At 42.6% G+C, this 20,941-nt stretch overlaps 1 protein-coding gene across 1 annotated transcript in view; it reads left to right on the plus strand.

Moving 5' to 3' along the window:
- LOC117362346 (cyclic nucleotide-binding domain-containing protein 2-like) overlaps positions 1 to 20,941 on the plus strand; it is a 161,153-nt gene that overhangs the window by 9,227 nt on the left and 130,985 nt on the right. The window contains exon 2 of the mRNA XM_033948584.1: positions 3,179 to 3,356. Coding sequence (XP_033804475.1) covers positions 3,195 to 3,356 — 162 coding nt within the window. The 5' untranslated portion in view covers positions 3,179 to 3,194. The remainder of the gene's footprint in view (positions 1 to 3,178; positions 3,357 to 20,941) is intronic.

Consider the following 20,941-nt stretch of genomic DNA (forward strand, 5'->3'; position numbering starts at 1 on the left):
GGAGGGATTCCTCGCGGGGACGGGTGGGGACGGGTGGGAGTCCTCACGGGGACGGGTGGGGACGGGTGGGACTTTGGCAGGGACGGGTGGGGACGGGTGGGATTTCTGTCCCCGCGCAACTCTCTACCCTGAAGCAAACAAGCAGCAGGGGGTGGAGGGTTTAGAGAGGAACAGCTTAGAACAGCCTTTGAGTCATGCCTCTTCCTCTACTGTTCCCCAGCTGAAGGTGATAAGCAGGAAACCAGTCAAGCCTAAGCAGGCAGTGCAACTAACTCCTCCTCCTGTGAGAACAGGGCGTGGGCGGCTCTGCAATTTAGAGGCTGCTCTCAGAAGGAGAAAGTTAGTCTTCCCTGAGCCAGCTACAGGAGAGGGCTCACCTGAGGCAGTGCTTCATTCCCAGGATATTGAAATGCTTGAAGCAGATACTGACCTGGGGCTCAACCAGCAAGCAGTTCCAGAGCCGATGGAATGTTCCCAACCAGATGAACTGACTCAAGATACCGGCATGGATTTAAGCTAAGTAGCTGGGTTGGGTGATTACCAATGTAGCAGTATTGCTCTGACTGTTTGTTCCTGAAAATAAGTTCGTTTGGGATTGTGTATGTCTGATGCTGCTGTGCTATGCTGAAGCAAGGAAAAGGAAAAAAAAAAACGTTTTTGTTTTTCCACTTTAAAGAGTCAGGAAAGCAGGAAGTTTATATATTTTTTCTGCTGAAGAATGTAACTGAGGGAAGTTAAGCAAGTGGGGAGAATTCACTAACAACTAGGTTGGGTTAGTGGGGCCATTCTGGGCATTCTGTTTTCAGAGAGTTTAATAGTGAATTCACTTGCTCCCCTCCCCCAGCAGCTTACTTGAGCTGATTGGGGATCAAGCCGGTCCAATCTAAAGGCTTGTACTCAGCACCGTAAGGAGTGCTAACAGGAAGCTGGTTGTCCTGGTGAATGATAAAGGCAACGGCATATTTTGGACTTTCATTTGCTGACTTGGACAATATTAACTTTTGAGTTTTTGTCAGGATTTTTGAACTACCTGAATGAAGGTGTGAGCTGTGATATACCTTTTTGTAACAGCCACATATTTGTGTTTTGTTGGACTTACTTTATAGTGTGGAGTCTGAACTGTGTACAAGTAGACTCACATGCCAGTGCTCAATAAATTGTTTGAATGAGTACCAGGAACTGATTCTTTTGATTGTTTGGTCCTATGTATGAAGAAGGGTCCAGCAGGACTTCCTACCTTTAGGAAGCACGCAGGAGTGAAGGCAAAAGGTGAACAGGGTCCAGCCCCATTAAGCATAGTGAGCTGGGCGCTTTGTTACAATATATATATATATATATATATATATATATATAATTACTATTATTTTAAATAGTATATATATATATTACTATTACCAAGGTGTGTATATATATATATATATATATATATATATCTTTATTCATTTTAAATAGTATATTACTATTATTTTAAATAGTATATATATATATATATATATATTACTATTACCAAGGTATATATGTATATATATATATATATATATATATTCGTTTTAAAGCCAAAAATAAGTCTGTTAATGTTATGAGCGTCCACGTGCATAAGGATACAAACGCCCGGACAAGCATCGTTCTTTGACATAACTGGTCCTTGAAAACTAGTGATTTTATTTTGAATTTTTAGTAGCAAGGATTTTGTGTTGCTATTACTAAGGTGGCAGCAGAATTTGAAAATATATTTGTTACGTATGATAAGCTATATAGAATCTAAAATGGATAAACATTTTAGGGCAAATTCTATAAGAAGCGCCTACAAGTTAGGCACCTAATTAGGCACCGTTCAGCATGATTCAAGCACAACTGGGTGCTGTTTAGTGAATCGCGCTGAGCGGAACCTATTTTGGAGGCGCCCATTAAATAGGCCAGCTCTAGGCACAACTAAAAGTTAGGCACCCATGCGAGCGCTTAAGCACGCTTAAGAGCAGTGATCCTGTAAGAAGGCGCCTAGCATGCATAGTGCCTATTTTTTTGAAGGCCACCTAAATTTCTAGAGGCGTCTTGTTACAGAATCGCGCTTTCTTGATAGGCGCCTATGTTTCAATCCGTGCTGATTAAAAAGCTTAATTGAGCTTGTTCTTCAATTTAGATAGGCGCCTATCTAGTTGGGCGCCTCAGAAATAGGTGCCTAACTTTAGGCGCTGGTTACAGAATTTGGGCCTTTATGATGTTGACAATAACTTTATTATGGAGTTTCCTACAATTCAATCCCATATGGAAAAAAACCGTAAGCAACATAGTCCAAGATTTCTCACTGATAAGTAAATGAAGATTGAAACTTCTTTGAAAATAAAATACAATTTAACAGGTTTACCCCCCCCCCTCCCCTTTTACTAAGCTATGGTAGAGGTTTCTATTGCGGCCTGGAGCATTAAATGCTCCGACGCTGCTCCAACACTCAGAATTCCGATGAGCGTCGGAGCATTTAGCTCCTGGGCCATGGTAGAAACCACGGCTTAGTAGCAGCGGGCCTTCATTTTAATTTTGTTTAAGAATAGTTTATATTTCTTTTGCATAATTTTTAACAGAGAAATATATATATTTTTTTGCTTGCATGTTTTTGTTTAGCTGTGCGTTTGTGTTCTGCCACACGCATGAACATTGCTTGTCACAACAGAAGAAAGGCTGAAAACCACCGCTATAAGGATCCACTGAGATCCCTACTCTCCGAGTTAAACTAACACTTTCAAATTGCATCTGCACTTTCCTCAAAAGCACCAAAGCTGGCACCGCCAAGCTCATTTTCTTTCGAAATCCAAATTCAGTTCCAGCCAAGATCTCTGGGGGGTCCATTGCAAGGAGACTATTTCTCCCATCTGTCCTTTGATCTCTTTAAGCCATAAATACAACATTTTGGATAGGAATCCAAATTTTGGAGGCCCAAATGCTTGTTTCAGCATGGCTTCTGCAGTCTGGGGTTTTCTGCTGTTATTTCAAAGGTATCCAAATTTAATGCCTACTTTAGATCTACAGTCATGAAATTCAGATTAGGGAAAGATGAATTCCGTGACTTGAAATGGCTGCTGCATTGAAGTGCAGATTTTTTTTACCTAGTCTAGCTTTTTGCCCAGATATACCTTATTTCCTTACACTAATCTGCTTTATATTATTCTTGTGCAATTGACAGGTCTCCAATAAATAAAATGGAGCACGGAGATGTTGACAAGGAGAGAACTGACAGCAATAAGGATGAAGCAGGAATGCTAATGAAAGAGGGAAATTCTCCACCATCCAGTTTTCTACATACTCCTGGAATTACAGGCACTGTGCTGCCTAAGGATAAAAGGATGTGTGTTGCCAATAAGGTATTTATTGATATAAACCTTGTACTACGTTGCTTCTTTGAGATTGCTTTTTAAATCACAGAGGCGCCAAGGAACGCGGCACATAGCGCCCGCCAATCTTGAGTAGGTACCATTTATAGAATCGCGCCTAGCAACACCTAAAATTAACTTAGACTCCAGAAGGGGCCTGAATCTTAAGCGCCCTCTATTTATGCCAAGATTTGCTTGGCCTAAATACTGTGTTTCCCTGAAAATAAGACCTACCCTGAAAATAAACCCTAGCATGATTTTTCTGTCTGCTCGCAATATAAGCCCTACTCCAAAAATAAGCCCTAGTTAAGCATCAGCGTGACTCGGCCCCCGCCCACCCTACTTACAGCAGTGTCTCCTACCCTGGCTGGATGCCTCCCTGCAGCTGCTGAACGTCCCTCTAACTGGTTTTCAGGCTAGCCCTAATGAATATGCATGAGATAGATTTGCATATAATGGAAGTGACAGGCATACAAATCTGCTCCATGCATATTCATTAGGGTTATCTTGAAAACCCATTTGGCCTGGTGGTCCTCCAGGACAGGATTGGGAACCATTGTGCTAGAGGATAGGATACGATTCCATTACTTGAGATTGAGCAATTAGAACAACTTTTGGGGACATTACAGAGAGTGCTCAGGCCTCTCTCCATAATTTATCAATATTTAAGGGAACAGGTGATACCAAATTTTGGTTTACAAAGTCATTGGGAGCATGATCTACACTGGTCCTTTTCATCTAAAGAGTGGGAGCTTATATGTGCGGAGGTGGGCAGAGTGTTCACTTGCACTCTTATACAGGAGAACGCCTACAAGGTATTGAGTAGGTGGTATTATACCCCAGAGAGGCTTCATAAGATGTATCCTCAATCATCAGCTACCTGTTGGTGGTGTTACGCTGCAGTGGGCACCTTTTTACATATCTGGTGGGAGTGCCCAGTGTTAGTCCCTTGTTGGCGGGCTGTGATGGGGGTCTTTGTCGTAAATGTTGGGGTTCCGTATTTCTGTTACTCCTCAAGCCTGCTTACTGGGGATGTTTAATATTTGTGAGGCCAGATGGCAAAACCAGAGTTTTGCGCATGGCGTTAGCGGCAATTAAATGCCTCAAAGCTGCTTATTGGAAACAGCCCTAGTACCTTATACGAGTGAATGGAATGTGAAATTATCATTGATGGGGAAAATGGAACTATATGTGGCCAAACGTAGAGGATACTATTTGTATTCATTGAAAACCTGGACTGTTATTATTTAGAAATTTAATATTTAGAGGGATAGGGGAGCACTTGAGCCTGATACTTGTCCTTTGCAGATGGGGGAGGGGGTTATTCTCGGGGAGGGGGGAGGTATGTAGATGCTGTTGTATTCTTCCATTGTTTTATGTAGACCTTCGATTTTGTAACAGTATGGAGGGTGTTCTTTCTGAGTTGTATGGTTTGTTTTTGTTTGAAAACCAATAAAAATCTAAAATTAAAAAAAATACTAATTTAGGCACAGAGATTGGCTAGGTGTGATGATGTAGGCATCTATCTTCGGGCGCCCTGTTTATAGAATCTGGGTAAAAATGCAAGTTTAGATAGATCATTGTAACAATTGCAGCATGCAGAATTGTTCATTATTTCTTGAAGCTTCTTTGGTGTCCTTTATATGGATACAGAAAAGGATACCGGAAAATTCAAGAAAGGGATAAAAACTATCCTTTCCTCAGACTACTTCAAACCGAAACTGTGAACTGACAGAGGATAAGAGTAAATAGAGCGACTATAAATAGAGCGTTAGGATACATTTAGGGCCTGTTTTACAAAGCTGCACTAGTGGTGCAGCGCAGTAACGGCCCTGAAGCACATAGAGATTTAAAGGGCTTCGGGCTGTTGCTGTGCAGCTTTGTAAAACAGGCCCTTACTTGGTTGACTGGCTGGCACTAAAAACCGCGCTGTGGTTTTGTTAAACAGAAGGGGGTTAGATAAGAAAATCTGATAGAGAACAGCTATTTCCCTCCTAAAAGCCTCAAATAACGACATACGGATCTCTTTAAATTCCTTTATTTACTTGCGCACAAAAGGGGAATATAACCGTCCTACAAAGAGTAATAATAAATACATTTTCTAGTGCACAGCAATAAATATTGTGCTCATGATGAGACCCACTGGAAACTTCGCTTGCTCCTATGTTCACCTCTGAGAATACAGTATTTCACCTATCTTGCAACTAAAATGGTTGTTGTTTTTTTTTTCTTTTGAACTTATAAAATGAATTACTTTACTTAGAGCAGGGGTCCCCAAAGTCCCTCCTTGGGGGCCGAATCCAGTCGGGTTTTCAGGATTTCCCCCAATGAATATGCTTTGTAAGCAATGCATGCACATAGATCTCACGCATATTCATTGGGGAAATCCTGAGAACCCGACTGGATTCGGCCCCCAAGGAGGGACTTTGGGGACCCCTGACTTAGAGGAACCACCAAGGGCTCCTTTTACTAAGCTGCGCTATCGGTTTTAGCGTGTTCCGCATTGCCACGCATGCTAGACGCTAACGCCAGCATTGAGCTGGGATTAGTTCTTGGCGCGTAGCGCGGGGTTACCGCGCGCGGCAATGCAGCGTGCGTGCTAAAAACATTAGTGCACCTTAGTAAAAGGAGCCCCAAGTCTACTGTGAAATGTACAACAGTCAAACAATATTCCCCACAGAAATATTAATGCCATGCCATAGCTTAATTGTGATATTTACCCTAAAATAATCATATCAGTTCTATCACCTGTTGTTAATAGGTTATCCTTGCAAACGTTCTGATATTCTTCAAATTTTAAAAGTTCAGTGGAATAGCAATATGAACTGTGTGTCAACTGCTTTCCCAGATTTGCTGGTTTAATAAGAGCGCGGGGATTTACGGTGCTCAGATGAATTTACAAAATATTTGCGATCCTTAAACACAGCTGTATGCACTTGCACTTTTTAAAACAAATGTCATAGAAACCATAGATTTTCGTCTCTCAAAAGGGTTTTTCTCTGTACTCTTCCAATCTACTTTGAACAAATTTACCACCCGCAACCCCGAACTCGATGGACATTAAACGCAAGGCATAAAAAGTTTACAGCTGGCCATATTACTGTATGGATTTAGCCCTATTTATCTATTTATTTAGATTTATATCCCATCCTCTCAACAGCTCAGAACGGGTTACAAAAGGACATTCACAGTGTAGGCAGAGGACAAAAGAACTAAAAACCATTACACAGTTTTGTAAAGTGTGTTGGGGGGGGGTGGGGTGTAATATTGTTCAAGGAGATATTTGGCCACCAGTGTGTTTTTAAAAAGTTTCCATGAGTAATTCACCAAGACCTGATATTCAGAGTAGAGAATGACACAGGGACAAATTTTTCCCGTCCCCGCGGGAACTCATTTTCCTGTCCCATCCCCGCGAGTTCTTTTCCTGTCCTGTTTCCTGTAAGCTCTGTCCTCATCTGCACAAGCCTCAAAGGACAACATTCACTCGACCAGAGTGGATACGGCAACGAAGGCGGAAGGACTGGAATCATTATGGGTTAAATTACCAGGAAGAAATGGTTTTGACATAAAATTGGGACTGTACTATCGCCCACCTGGACAAACAGAAGCAAACAACAAAGAGCTGGAAGCAGAATTGAGGCGAGAATGCAAGAACGGAAATGGGGGACTTTAACTTCCCCGGGATAGACTGGAGTATTGGAAACTCAAACTGCGCGAGGGAAACAGAATTCCTGGAGACTGTGAGGGATTGCTTCATGGAACAGCTCGTTAAGGAACCAACGAGAGGGAATGCCACTCTCGACCTAATCCTCAGTGGGCTAGGGGGACCAGCAAAGGAAGTGGAGGTAGTAGGTCCACTAGGAAACAGCGACCACAACATGATCCAGTACAAATTAGAAATAGGAGCATCAAAAGGGAAGAGAACCACAGCGGCAACGCTCAACTTCAAAAAAGGGAACTATGACGCTATGAGAGCAATGGTGAGAAAGAAACTCAGAAACAGCTCAAGAAAAACAGAGACCATGGAGAAAGCCTGGTCCCTATTCAAGGACACAATGCAAGAAGCACAAAATCTGTGCATCCCCAGTTTTAGAAAAGGGTGCAAAAAAAATCAAACAAAAGACCCGGTATGGATAACCAATGAAGTGAAGAAGGCGATAGGAGACAAGAAAAAATCATTCCGAAAATGGAAAAAGAACCAAACCAGGGAAAACTGGAAGGAACATAGGAAACACCAAAAAGAATGTCACCAAGTAGTCAGGAGAGCGAAAAGAAAATACGAAGAGAGACTGGCTGGGGAAGCAAGAAATTTCAAATCGTTCTTCAGATACATTAAAGGGAAGCAGCCGGTGAAGGAGGAAGTAGGACCGTTGGATGATGGAGACAGAAAGGGAGTGATAAAGGAGGAAAAAGAGGTAGCTGATAGGTTAAACAAGTTCTTCTCGTCAGTCTTCACAAACGAGGACACATCCAATGTACCAGAACCCGAAGAGATCTTCGATGGAGACCAAGAAGAAAAACTATCGATAATAGAAGTAAGCCATGAGGATGTCCTCCAACAAATAGATAGACTGAAAAGCGACAAATCACCGGGCCCGGACGGAATCCACCCAAGGGTATTAAAAGAATTAAGAAACAAAATAGCGGAAATACTCCAATGAGTTTGCAACCTATCCTTGAAAACTGGGGATATCCCGGAGGACTGGAAAATAGCAAATGTTACACCTATCTTTAAAAAGGGATCGAGAGGTGACCCAGGAAACTACAGGCCGGTAAGCTTGACTTCAGTTCCGGGCAAGGTGGTAGAAGCACTGATAAAAGACAGCAACTGTGAGCACATAGAAAAAAATGGACTAATGAAAGCGAGCCAACATGGCTTCTATAAAGGAAGATCGTGCCAAATGAACTTACTGCACTTCTTTGAAGGGATAAACAGCCAGATGGACAAAGGGGAACCCATAGACATCGTTTATCTTGACTTCCAGAAGGCCTTTGACAAGGTACCCCATGAGCGGCTGCTCAGGAAGTTGTGGAACCACGGGGTGGAAGGGGATGTACACAGATGGGTTAAACACTGGTTGGCAGGCAGGAAGCAAAGGGTTGGAGTGAAGGGACACTACTCGGACTGGAGGAGGGTAACGAGCGGTGTTCCGCAGGGGTCGGTACTCGGACTGCTGCTGTTAAATGACCTAGAAACAGGGACGAAGTGTGAAGTTATAAAATTTGCGGATGACACTAAACTCTGTAGCAGGGTTAGAACTGTGGAGGAATGTGAAGACCTACAAAGAGACCTGAACAAACTGGAGGAGTGGGCGAACAAATGGCAGATGAACTTCAATGTAGAGAAATGCAGGGTCATGCATATAGGGAAAAAAAAAACACGATGTACAGCTACAAAATGGGAGGGTTAGTACTAGGGAAAAGTAACCTTGAAAAAGACTTGGGTGTGCTGGTGGATACAACAATGAAGTCAACGGCACAGTGCGTAGCAGCCTCAAAGAAAGCAAACAGAATGTTGGGTATTATTAAGAAGGGTATCACAACCAGGACGAAGGAAGTCATCATGCCGCTGTATCATGCGATGGTGCGCCTGCATCTGGAGTACTGTGTCCAATATTGGTCACCGTACCTAAAGAAGGACATGGCGATACTTGAGAGGGTTCAGAGAAGGGTGACAAAAATGATAAAAGGTATGGAAAACATTTCATACGCAGACAGGTTAGAAAGACTGGGGCTCTTCTCCCTGGAGAAGTGGAGACTCAGAGGAGACATGATAGAGACATACAAGATCATGAAAGGCATAGAGAAGGTGGAGAGGGACAGATTCTTCAGCCTATTGGGAACCACAAGAACAAGGGGGCACTCGGAGAAATTGAAAGAGGACAGGTTTAGAACCAATGCTAGGAAGTTCTTTTTCACTCGGAGGGTGGTGGACACCTGGAATGCACTTCCGGAGGATGTGATAGGACAGAGCACATTACAGGGTTTCAAGGAGGGATTGGATAAATTCCTGAAGGACTCGGGGATTGAGGGATACAGATAGGGATAGTGATAGGATCAAGAAGATTAATAGATAGAAGGGAACAGGGGAATGAAGGGGTTTCAGACAAAAATCACTTTACAGGTCATGGACCTGATGGGCCACCGCGGGAGCGGGCTGCTGGGCGCGATGGACCTCTGGTCTGACCCAGCGGAGGCAACTTCTTATGTTCTTATAAGTAGCAACATTCTAGAGCTCAGATTGTGAAGTCATAATGCCTCATTCCACCAATGCCTAAGCTCTGTCCTCATCTGCACAAGCCTCAAACGCTTTAAAATCATAAGTGTTTGAGATTTGTGTGGTTAAGGCTGAGCTTACAGGTATGGGGCAGAGACAGAGACAGAACTAATTGGGACGGAATGGGGAAATTGATTTCCTGTGGGAATGGGACAAATTTGTCCCCGTGTCATTCTCTAATTCAGAGCACACGAGAATGACAGCCTGCCTGTATATTCTACCATCAGGCTCCTCACTGCCTTTTCTCCCACTCCCAACAGGTTATTACTCACCTATGTATATAGTTTCGATTCATCTCTGCAGGGTCACCATCCCAAACATCGTAACTGCAGCTCAATGAAGAAATTAATCAGTCTGGCCTTCTTTTTGCCTGCATATCTTACATTATTTAATATGGAAAATCATGGAAACCATGTTGTGCTGTGCTATTTCCTTTTGCTCTGCCTAATTCCATTAGAACGGAATTTGAAAACATGCCTGGAAAAAAATTGCCAAAAGTCCCATCTGGAGCAGTGCTCTCTACTATCAAAGAGGCAATTCCAGTAATGCTTAAAACGTGCCTTTTAGAAGTCTCACAATGCTGCAACTTCTGCAAAAGTTACCAATGCACCTTTAGTCCTTGCCATTACTTTGTAAAAGCAGAGAAACAAAAATATCCCCTTTGTTGCCCTTCTCCTGAAGCCCACGAGGTCTTCTCTGCTATCTTGTAGCCAAGACTCCATCCATGCAGGATCTTTCTTGCTTCCAGTGGCAATAGTACAGCCTGTAGCATGGTACTTTCTGAGCAAGGTTCCTGCATCTTTAAACAGAAGTACGGAAGCTCTTTTAGTTTCCCAGGATCTCTCAGCAGCCTTTGGCAATGGACCATAATCTGCTACTGGAACATTTGCAATACAATTTCTATTTGTATACCGCCAATACCTCACTCGAAGTTCACAGCAGTTCACAAACAATGCCAAACTAATATAAGGTGCTTGGAAAAAATATCTCTAGCTGTCCAATAGGCTCACAATCTAACTAAAGCACCTGACTACACAATTGCTTACATACTAAGGAATTAAAAAAGAAGACCAAATAAATTCAGTAATTAAAAAGATTACTAATAAAGAAAAACAAAAATCATATTTATTGTAAGAAAACTGAACCATTAGGGCTGGTTGGCTCTCCCCCCCCCAAAAGGAGTTCCCCTAAGAGGAGAGTGTGGCACAGTGGTTAAAGCTATAGCCTCAGCACACTGAGGTTGTGGGTACTGCTCCTTGTGACCCTGGGCAAGTCACTTAATCCTCCACTGTCCCAGGTACATTAGAGAGATTGTGAGCCCACCAGGACAGACAGGGAAAAATGCTTGAGTATCTGAATAAATTCATGCAAACCATTCTGAGCTCCCCTGGGAAAATAGTTTAGAAAATTGAATGAATGAATAAAGAAAGAAAGAACAAAAGAAAAATAATTATATAAACAGTTCTATCTGAAATAGCCAAGATCTGGGAAAATGTCCTTTGGCCTTGGTCTCTTTTATGCTCCACCTGTGGTCTGGATTCTGCTTGTGAGAAGTTCTCAGAACCGACTCCTTCTCATATGATAGTTAAATGTTCTCCTATCCCTAAGCCATTCAACTAGAATGCAGGAAAAACCAGACCCTGAAAATTGCAATCAAATCTATGTAACAATTTATCATCATCTGCAAAGCAAAATGACAGCGCCCTGCTCTCGCAATCCAGCAATATCCCCACACTTTGAGGCTTTGTCTGGGTTAGGTGAGTGCTTCAGTTCTGATGCCAAGCCACTAACTGCTTATTGCTCCATTCTATACACCCAGGCTCGAGGAGAGGGGGGTGCAGCTGGTACATCCCTCCAGGGCCTATGAAGCTCAATGGGGCCCAATGAAGCCTAAGAAACATCATGAAAATCGAAACGTCCCCAACTCCATCCTAATAATGGCTTATAGATTTTTGTTATAGAAAATTTTCCAAACTTTTTTTAAACCTTGCTAAGCTAACTGCTTTTATTACATTCTCTGGCAATGAATTCTAGAGTTTAATTACATGTTGAATGAAGAAAGATTTTCTCTGGTTTGTTTTAAATCTGCTACTTAGTAGCTTCATCATATGCCCCCTAGTCCTAGCATTTTTGGAAAGAGCAAACAAAGGATTCACATCTACCTGTTCTACTCACTCAGTATTTTATACACCTCTATCATATCTCCCCCTGAACCATCTCTTTTTCAGGCTAAGGAACCCTAGCTAATACAGTACTTCCTACTAGTGCTGCCCGATTTGCCAATTTGAATCGATTCGTTGTCTGAGAAAATCGGACTCACTGATTCAGCAACCCCACCCTGGTGAGACCTGACATACCTCCAAGGCCTCCTAAAGCAGCAGCAATGGCAGCACTCTGAACGGGCTGCTTTGTGGCCTTCCCTGCCAGATCCTTCCCTCTGTCATGTCACTGATGATGTTGGGCAGCATTACTTCTTATTTTAATAATGTTTGTATAGAGCAGGGGTAGGGAACTCCGGTCCTCGAGAGCCTTATTCCAGTCGGGTTTTCAGGATTTCCCCAATGAATATGCATGAGATCTATTTGCATGCACTGCTTTCAATGCATATTCATTGGGGAAATCCTGAAAACCCGACTGGAATACGGCTCTCGAGGACCGGAGTTCCCTATCCCTGAGATAGAGTTATTTTTTTTTAATTTTATAATCTTTATTAATTTTTAAAAACTAACACTAAGTGCCATGAATTATATAAACATTAATAATCAATGTAAGCACTTAAATTCCATCAATAACAATACAGATGAAAAATATACCTCCTCTCCCTTCCACCAATTTAATCAAAAAATAAAGCAGAAAAAAAAAAATCCCCCCACCCCCACCCACCCACCCTGTCCTGGATGTGTACAAAAATAAACAGAAAATTAAATAAAGACAATTATGTTGAAGTATAGAGCTATTAGAAATACACAACACTATACAATGGTGATAAATGCAAGTCTCTTCCTTAAAAAAGCTTGTAGTCTTATTGGGTACCTTGAGAGGAAAAATAACTTACCCAAGGTCAGAAAAAGTAACAATAGTGAGATTTGAATTTTCAGTTTCTTATTGTGCTTCACAGCTAAAATATAATTAAGCTTCTAATTTTAGGTTTAACCAATATTGATGAAACACCCTAATGCTAAGAATAAAATAGGTGCTTATTGGCTATAAACAGGAAACACATCATTTGCTCTAGTACTTTGGCCTAGCTTGGATACACCACTCTATTTTTGTGCATTTCCTAGGCCAATTATACTTAAACTGCAAATATATATATTTAATCAACAGGAAGAGGTTCCCATCAACAGTATATGCCTCAGAAATACTGTTTATTCATACCCTCAAAGAACCCCTAATGAGATGGCAAATGCATTGATAAACACCTAAGAATAGAAGCCATGCTGTTTAGATTGTGAGATTCCATATAAGAATAAAGAAGATGTTGATGCCCCTGTACAAGTCGGTGGTAAGGCCCCACTTGGAGTATTGTGTTCAATTTTGGAGACCGTATCCAGCAAAGGACATAAGACTTGAAGCGGTCCAGAGAAAGGTGATGAACATGGTAGGAGGGTTGCGCCAAACGACGTATGAGGAGAGACTGGAAACCCTGACTAGGTATGCCCCAGAAGAAAAGAGGGACAGGGGAGATATGATTCAGACGTTCAAATACTTGAAAGCTACTAACATAGAACAAAATCTTTTCCAGAGAAAGGAAAATGGCAAATCCGGAGGGCATAGGGCTCCTTTTACTAAGCTGCGCTAGTGGTTTTAGCCCTAACGCCTCCATTGAGCTGGCATTAGTTTTTTCGCATAGCGCGGGGCTTAGCACGCGCTATTATTTAGCGTGCGCTAAAAACGCTACTGCAGCTTAGTAAAAGGAGCCCATAATTTGGGGTTAAGGGGTGGTGGACTCAAGTGTAATGTTAGGAAATTCTCCTTTACGGAGAGGTTGGCTGATACCTGGAATGCGCTCCCGAGGGAGGTAGCGGAGAGGAAAACGGTGACAGAGTTTTAAAAAGCATGGGATAAACACAGAGGATATCTAATAAGAAAATAATGGTATATATTGAAGAACTAAGGCTAGTACGGTCTGTGTCTCCTGTGCAGCAATTCAGTTGAGGATGGGCTAGAGAGGGCTTTGATAGAGACTCCAGTAGATGGAACCTAAGCAAAGTACCGGCGGAGCTCTGAGAAAAAGGATATTTTAAATTAAATCATTAATTTATAGAGCGTGTATGGTTGGGCAGACTGGATGGACCATTTGGGTCTTTATCCGCTGTCATTTACTATATTATTATGTTAATGATATGATTTGGTAAACGAAAGGCCTAGATTGGCTTCTAGCATTCCCAAAATATATTAAGCTTTTAAAAACATATTTCATCACCTCTGCTGCACGCTCCCTCTGCCGGGGTCCATCCCAGACCAAAACAGGATATGACGTCAGAGGAGGGGCAGGACCTCAGCAGAGGGATCGTGCAGTGGAGGCCGATGGCAGCCTACTAGAATTGCTACATCATTGGGGATCCTCTGCAGGCCATAATTAATTTGGAAAGTAAGACCAGGGGGCCAGGAGGAAACAGGATGATGGTGGGGAGAAGGGGAAAACATGCCGGCCTTTGGGGGGCTCCCTGGTGTAGCTATTAGAAGTACACGGAGGGAGGGGGTCCAAAGAGAGAGAGGCATATGCTGGACCGAAGGGGGGGAGGGGAAGAAAGAATGGGTCTTAAAACACAGGAGAGGGAGAGAGATAGTGGATAATGGAATAAAGGGAGGGAAAAGAAAGGGAGAGAAGTTGAAATCAAGGGATGGTGTGGAAGGAGGGGGGATAGAAATACTGGATGGGGGGGAGTGGTCATTACAGAAATGATGGACTGGGGGAGGGAAGGGAAACAGAAGGGAGGACAGAGATGGAAGATGGATGGTGTGCACAGAGAAAGAAGAAAACGTCAAATGGGCAGGAGACCCTGGTAAGCAAGTTAACAGAAGACAAACAGAAACCAGATCCTGAAACCAACATGATTTGAATAATGAGCAGACAACAAAAGGTAGAAAAAAATAATTTTATTTTCTGTTTTCTGATTATAATATGTCAGATTTGAAGTGTGTATCCTGCCTGAGCTGGTGTTAGACAGCGAATGTGAGCTAGGACCTAACGGAGAGAGGAAAAGTCTTTTTTGTATGTGTATTTTGTTTACACCACGGCGCCAGCATGGGTAGGAGAGGGCAAAGGGGGTGGGGTGGATGAAGAGGCTACAAAATAAACCCGCTTGGACTTTTGAAAAAAAACAACACCCAATTGGGCAGGAGAATCGAATCAAAAAAATCAATTCAATAGGCTGAATTGAATTGAATCGAAAGCTTTTTCCCTGAATTGGGCAGCACTCGTCACAACCTGCACAGACTTGTTTCGACTTGCTTGCTACTTTCTTTCATACTCAGGTTGATAAATTATTGAACGCTCCTTGCATTTATGCACTATACAAAATATTGTATAACAAGTCCTATGAGAAATCTGGGTCTACAGAGGGGTTTTTTTTGTTAAAGGACTCTAATTTTTTTTTCCCCCAACACAAAGTTGAAAATCAGATCTGCAGGCATTAAAATATAAACAAATCCCCTCCCACCAAATAAAGACTGTAACAAGAAAAAGAGGTATAGGCTTTGTGAGGTAATTTTATTGGTAATACAATGTCAATTGAACCCTGTAATCACTTACAATGATATGTTTATATTAGAATGTGGAGGACAGTGATTATCCCCAAGGAAGTGAATCACTCTTTCCTCAAGTGTGGTTGTCAAGGGTTCATTCAACGATAAGTGCTCATACTATTCAGATTATACTAAATGTGGGCTTGCTAATACTGTATTAAAGTAATTAGCTGGATTCCCCATGCTAATATAAATGCTGGTTAGCCTGTTCAGAAAAACAATCCCTATAACCAAGGCATCTGCACCATCCTCCCACTTATAGTGGCTCATTCGTGGAATCAAACTAAATAGCTGAAGCAGACTATAGAATAGTGAAAAAACAAAACCCAAAAACTTGGCTGTAGTTCTATTAGCTCACAGACATATTAACAAGCATCAATTGAGAATAACAGATGTTTGTGTGGGTAAGCATAATATATAAAAAAAAATAGTTCCATCCTAGTCACAAACTGCCAGGCACTACACCCAGCACCCTTCCCTCCTTCCCCTGTCAGGCATTGCACCCAGCATCCTTCCTTCCCTCCCCCGTCAGACTCCGCACCCTATCAGGCTATGCACCCTTCCGCCCTCCCTGTCCTAGCCTCATACCTCTATTGCCGATCGCCGGTGGAGGTGTAGTGGGCAGGAGCAAACTTTCCAAGTTCCCGCCCTGCTGTTAACTGGCCGCCGTTAGTGTCTTCGGCTGTTGCCGAGAGGCCAAAGTGGCTAGGGCTGTTCAGCTCTGAGAAGAGACGGCTATAAAATACTATAAAATACTGAGTGGTGGCATGCGATAAAGCTACAGTGTACTAGATTTAAAACAAACCGTAGAAAATATTTCTTCAAACGACGTAATTCAACGACGTAATTCAACTCTGGAGTTCGTTGCCGGAGAATGTTGTGAAATCAGTTCGCTTAGCAGGGTTTTTAAAAAGGCTTGGATAATTTCCTAAAAGAGAAGTCGGAATTGTTACCGGCGTGGCCGGCACTAAAAACCACGCTACAGTTTTGTAAAAGTGGTGGTGGTGGGGGGTTGGGGAGTAAGTGAGAGTAAAAACATGATGATGATAATAATAATAACTTTATTCTTCTATACCGCCACAATCGTGCGACTTCTAGGCGGTTCACATCGAAGAGAGCTGGACAATCAGCGAGTTACAATATGCAGATAGTCAGTGGAATTACAGTATGCAGAATCTTAAAATTGTAGCGAATTACAATTTACAGTTTGTTTAGAATTTCAGAGGGGCCCTTTTAGAAAAAAGTAGTGAATTACAGAATACAATTTGTTAAGAATTTTCTAGGCGGTTCATATCGAAGAGAGCTGGACTATCAGCAAGTTACAATAAAAATGCAGCAATTGGGAGTGGGAAGGGATGACAGCGAATTACAATATACAGTTTATTTAGAGTTTCAGAGGGGCCCTTTTAGAAAAAAGAGCAAATTGCAGAATACAATTTGTTAGGAATTTTCAGGGTGGACATATTAGGAAAAAAAGGATCTGACGACACTGGAAGAGTGGGCCAAAAAGTGGCAAATGAGCTTCAACATAGGGAAATGCAAGGTCATGCATGTGGGGAAAAAGAACCCGATGTTCACTTACAAAATGGGGGGATCACTGCTAGGGGTAAGTAACCTTGAAAGAGACCTGGGAGTGATGGTAGACACATCATTGAAGGTGTCGGCGCAGTGCGCCACAGCCTCAAGGAAGGCAAACAGAATGTTGGGTATCATTAAGAAGGGTATCACGACCAGGACGAAGGAGGTCATCCTGCCACTGTATCGTGCAATGGTGCGCCCGCATCTGGAATACTGTGTCCAGTCCTGGTCGCCGTACCTCAAGAAGGACATGGCGGTACTTGAGGGAGTCCAGAGAAGAGGAACTAAGCTGATAAAGGGTATGGAAAATCTCTCATATACTGACAGACTAAAAAAGTTGGGGCTGTTCTCCCTGGAGAAGCGGAGACTTAGAGGAGACATGATAGAAACCTTCAAGATCCTGAAGGGCATAGAAAAAGTAGACAGGGACAGATTTTTCAAATTATGGGGAACCACAAGTACAAGGGGGCACTCGGAGAAATTGAAAGGGGACACAGGTTTAGAACAAACGCTAGGAAGTTCTTTTTCACCCAGAGGGTGGTGGATACATGGAATGCGCTTCCGGAGGCTGTGGTAGGCAGGAGCACGTTACAGGGCTTCAAAGAAGGTTTGGATAGGTTCCTAGAGGACAAAGGGATTGAGGGGTACAGATAGGAGTAGAGGTAGGTTATAGAAATAGTCAGGGACCACTGCTCAGGCAATAGGCCTGATGGGCCGCCGCGGGAGCGGACCGCTGGGCGAGATGGACCTCTGGTCTGCCTCAGCAGAGGCAACTTCTTATGTTCTTATGTTCTTAATTGGAATTAGTGTTTGGAGGGGGTTTATGTTTAGGTGATATATCTGTCAAATAAGGCAGTTTTTATGACTTTTCTAAAAGCTACGTAGGTCAGTCTAGCTCCATTAATGTAGTTGTCTAGCCAGTGTTTGTTTGCTTGGTACATAAAAGTTCTATCCAGAAAGGTTTTGCATTTACAGCCGTTAATGCTTGCATATGCAAATAGATTGCAGTTTCTGGTTTGTCTTATGGAATTGTATAATATGAAGTGAGATAGCAAGTATGTAGGAGTCAGTCCCCAGACTAGCTTGTAGCATATGCAAGAGAACTTGAATATTATTCGTGCCTTGACTGGCAGCCAGTGCAGTAGTCTGTAGTAGGGGCTGACATGGTCGCTTTTTTTCAGTCCAAATATCAAGTGGACCGCTGTGTTCTGGACTGGACAATTCTAAGTTTTCTCACTGTTTTTTTGGGTATACCCATATAAATGATGTTGCAATAATCCAGTGTAGAAAGTACTAGGGATTGCACTAGTAATCTAAATGATAATGGGTTGAAGTATTTTTTGATGGTCTTTAGTTTCCATAATGTCAGGAAACATTTTTTTACCACTGAATTCGTGTGTTCAACCATTGTCAAATGTGTGTCTCATGTGACTCCCAATATTTTTATTGTTTTAGTAATCGGGTAGTCGTGATCTTTTATATGTAACGCTGATTTGGTAATTTTGTCCGTTGGGCTTGCAAGGAAGACTTTTGTTTTTTCTGTGTTTAGTTTCAGTTTGAAGTTGATTGTCCAGTGTTCTATTTCGGTCATAATAAGAGAGATGTATTCTGAGGTCTCGTTTGTTATGCTGTTCACTGGGATTAAAATGGAAATGTCATCTGCATATATGTAATAGTTTAAGTTTAGCTTTTGCAGTAAGCGTCCTAGGGATGATATGTAAATGTTGAATAGTGTAGGTGATAGTGGTGAACCCTGTGGTACTCCTGAGGGGGTTTCTCCAGGAGTTTAAGTATGTCCCACCACTAACCATACAGTATGATCTTTTTGTTAGGAAACCCTGTATCCAGTTTCTTACTCTTCCCGTAAGTCCTATTGCATCTAGGCAGTGTAGCATTATTTCGTGATCAACAAGATCAAAAGCACTGCTGAAGTCTAGTTGTAAAATCAGAGCACTTGTTCCTTTGCTGAATAGGCCATATAGGTGATTAAGGATTGAGGCTAGGACTGTCTCAGTGCTAAAACCTTTTCTGAATCCTGATTGGTGTTCATTGAGTATGCTAAATTTGTCTAGATAGTTTACTAGCTCCAAGTTGACCAATCCTTCAAGTAGTTTGGTAAATAAGGGGATGCTTGCTAAGGGTCTGTAGTTGGTTTTCAGGGCTAATGAGTTTTTTTAATCCTTAGGGATGGGTGTAATCAGTTTATGTCCCATTTCCTCGTGAAATGTTCCTTCCGTGAGAGTGGTTGTTGCCCAGTTAAATAGATCCTTTTTAAAATCTAGTGTGGCTGTTTTCAAGGTCTTGGAAGGACATACGTTCAGTAGGCAGTTTGATTTTGTATATTTATTGAACAGGGTTAGAAATTGGTGCCAGTCTGGTGGTTCAAAATGGTTCCAAAGTATGTCTACTCTGGGTTCTTTTTCGTGGGGTCCGAGTTGGAATTCGAAGTTGGGCGAGGGTGGAGGTATGGTCGTTCATACGTCTAAGATTTTGTTGTTGAAGAAAGTGGCAAGGGCTTCTGCTGAGGGTATACACTTCTCCCTGCGGATTTGCAGGGGATAGGGGCAGAGCCGGACCGCAAATGGTGAAATACCATGAATATCTTCTGGTCCGGCTCTGACCCACCCCCCGCCTCCCTCCTGCCTTCCCCCCGGCATCCCGGCCTTACCTGGTGGTCTAGCAGGCTTTCGGGACAGGAGCGATCTTCCTACGCTCCTGCCCCGTGCAGATCGCCAATAGGAAATGCTGCCGTGAGTTCACGTAGTCTCTCGAGACTACAACAGGAACTCCCCACAGCCATTTCCTATTGGCGATCTACACGGGGCAGGCGTGTAGGAAGATCGCTCCTGCCCCGAAAGCCCGCTAGATCACCAGGTAAGGCCAGGACGCCGGGGGGAAGGCTAAACTGTGGGGGGGGTTTCTTTTTTTCCCCCCTCCCAAAAAATTGCGAATATGTGAAATCGTGATTGCTGAAACCGCGAATGGGGAGGGGGAAGTGTACATTCATTTTCCTGTAGCATGATTTGGGTAGTGTCTGTTAGTCTGTTTACCAACTTGAACAGTTCTTTGCTATTTGTTTTGGGTGTCCCTATTTTTTGTGCGTAGTGTTTTGTTCGTTTTCCTCTAATCAGATTTTTGTAGTTTTTCAATTTTTGTTTCCAGTGTATTTTGTCTTCCTCTTTGTTTGATTTTTGCCAGATTCTTTCTAGTTTTCTCAGTTCCTGTTTTAGAGTTAGTAATTCAGAGTCGAACCATTCATTTAGTTCCCTTTCTTTCTTTTTGTATGTTTGGAATGGTGCTATTTGATGTAGATGAAGGCCAAATGGACCATCTAGTCTGCCCATCTGCAGTAACCATTATCTCTTTCTCTCTCCGAGGGATCCCACGTGTTGTTACAATTTGATCTTTTATGTGCCTTTGATTTAGTGAATCATGATATTCTTTTGCAGATTTCAAGTAACTTTTAAGAACATATGAATTGCCACTGCTGGGTTAGACCAGTGATCCATTGTGCCCAGCAGTACGCTCATGCGGCGGCCTTGTCCAACTTTGTTTTGATTCCCTGAAGGGTGTTTTCTCCTAGAACAGCCTCAGGAAAAGCATTCCAGTTTTCTACCACTCTCTGGGTGAAGAAGAACTTCCTTATGTTTGTACGTAATCTATCCCCTTTTAACTTTAGAGAGCGCCCTCTCGTTCTCCCTACCTTGGAGAGGGTGAACAACCTGTTTTTATCTACTAAGTCTATTCCCTTCATTATCTTGAATGTTTCGATCATGTCCCCTCTCAGTCTCCTCTTTTCAAGGGAGAATAGGCCCAGTTTCTCTAATCTCTCACTGTACAGCAACTCCTCTAGTCGCTTAACCATTTTAGTCGCTCTTCTCTGGACCCTTTTAGAGTAGTACTGTGTCCTTCTTCATGTACGGCGACCAGTGCTGGACGTAGTATTCCAAGTGAGGGTGAAATGACAGGG

The sequence above is a fragment of the Geotrypetes seraphini genome, chromosome 6 (genome assembly GCF_902459505.1).
Source record: "Geotrypetes seraphini chromosome 6, aGeoSer1.1, whole genome shotgun sequence".
NCBI classification, from domain to species: Eukaryota; Metazoa; Chordata; class Amphibia; order Gymnophiona; family Dermophiidae; genus Geotrypetes; species Geotrypetes seraphini.